The sequence below is a fragment of the Chenopodium quinoa genome, unplaced genomic scaffold, assembly GCF_001683475.1.
Source record: "Chenopodium quinoa cultivar QQ74 unplaced genomic scaffold, ASM168347v1, whole genome shotgun sequence".
In the NCBI taxonomy this organism is placed as follows: domain Eukaryota; kingdom Viridiplantae; phylum Streptophyta; class Magnoliopsida; order Caryophyllales; family Amaranthaceae; genus Chenopodium; species Chenopodium quinoa.
The window spans coordinates 1,636,386-1,637,919 of NW_018743262.1; the positions used below are offsets into that span (position 1 = coordinate 1,636,386).

Consider the following 1,534-nt stretch of genomic DNA (forward strand, 5'->3'; position numbering starts at 1 on the left):
GCTGGCGGCTTGCGCCTGCTGGCAGCGGCGGCAACCAGCCTGTTGGTGGATGGCAGCGGTGGTGAGGGAGGGCAGCTGCAAGTTTAAGGGGAAGGGGGAAGAGAAAAAAGGAAAAAAAATAAGGAAGAGAGAGAGAAGTTTACCTTGGGTTTTTTCCACTCTGGGCAAAGTTTGATTTGCCTATAAGTGGGGTATTTATGCCCCTTCTCTACTAACCCTCTTCTAGGTTTTTTTCCTAATTCCTTCCCTAATAAAACTTGTTAAAAATTTAAACTTCCAAAAATAAAACCCCAACTTTTAAATAAAATAATTAAATAAACTTTCATTTTATAATAATATTAATTAAAATACTTTAATTAAAATAATTACTACTATTTAAATACTTTATAAAATAAATACTTTAATTAAAATACGTATGGAATACGGGGTATTACAGTCTACCCCCCTTAAAAAAAAGTTTCGTCCCGAAACTTGGGGAACGGAAATCAAACCTTTTTCCTTATTATGTATAATATTGTTGTACTTTTTGTCACACCTTTACTCTTTTATGTCTCTTTGAGAGCATAAATACTCGAAATACTTGTTCAAATTAGTGCAAAGAGCACGAAAATAACTGAAATATAGGGGAAAAGCGCGAAATTCTACCGTATTCTACCCCCCTTAAAGAAAACGAGTTACGCCCCCTTATCTCTACATACCTGAAACAACTCTGGGTATTTCTTTTCATTTCATCCTCTGCTTCCCAAGTGGCTTCCTCATATTCTTGGTTAGACCAAAGTACCTTTACAATCTTAACGTTCTTGTTGCGTGTACTACGCACTTTACTGTCAAGAATCTTGACAGGTCTCTCTTCATAGGTTAAACTTTGGTCTAACTCGATGGTTTCTGGTTGTAGCACATGGGATTTATCGGGGATGTACCTTCTCAATTGGGACACATGAAATACGTCATGTACTTTACTAAGCTCCATAGGTAAGGCTAACCTATAAGCTACTTTGCCTATTCTTTGTAGTATTTCATATGGACCGATGTATTTTAGACTGAGCTTTCCTTTCTTCCCAAATCTCATCACTCCTTTCATTGGTGAAACCTTTAGTAACACCTTATCGCCAATTTCAAATTCTTCTTCTCTTCGCTTTAAGTCTGCATAACTCTTTTGGCGATCTTGAGCTGCTTGGATTTTAGATTGGATTTCTCTTACTTGCTTGAATGTGTCCTCAATCAATTGAGGCCCAAGAATCATAGTTTCACTAATGTCGTTCCAACAAATTGGACTTCTACATTTTCTCCCATATAAAGCCTAGAATGGTGCCATTCCTATGCTTGCGTGGTAACTATTATTATAGGAAAACTCAATTAAATCCAAACTGTCTTCCAACCTCCCTGGAAGTCTATAACACAAGCTCTCAACATGTTAAGTATAGTACCAAAATTTTCCTGAACACTTTTCCAGAATTTTGAGAGAAACCTGGAATCCCTGTCAGAAACAATATCTTTTGGCGCTCCATGTAACCTTACTACATGCTTGATGTAA

The 1,534-nt window shown here is 37.1% G+C and overlaps 1 protein-coding gene across 1 annotated transcript; it reads right to left on the reverse strand.

Annotated features, from left to right (window-relative positions):
- Window positions 1-537: 537 nt before the first annotated feature.
- On the reverse strand, window positions 538-1,243 carry LOC110735330. The gene is made up of 2 exons (XM_021915503.1): window positions 699-1,243; window positions 538-613 (listed from the first exon to the last, which is right to left on the reverse strand). Exons 1-2 carry the CDS (start codon window positions 1,241-1,243, stop codon window positions 538-540), a joined length of 621 nt encoding a protein of 206 aa, XP_021771195.1.
- Window positions 1,244-1,534: the final 291 nt, after the last annotated feature.

Excerpts from the sequence above, each read along its gene's own strand:
- LOC110735330 (XM_021915503.1), bottom strand. The coding sequence starts at position 1,243 with ATGATTCTTGGGCCTCAATTGATTGAGGACACATTCAAGCAAGTAAGA. Across the intron at positions 614-698 it reads AATACCCAGAGTTGTTTCAG|TTATTTTCGTGCTCTTTGCA; the intron begins GTATGTAGAGAT and ends CCTATATTTCAG.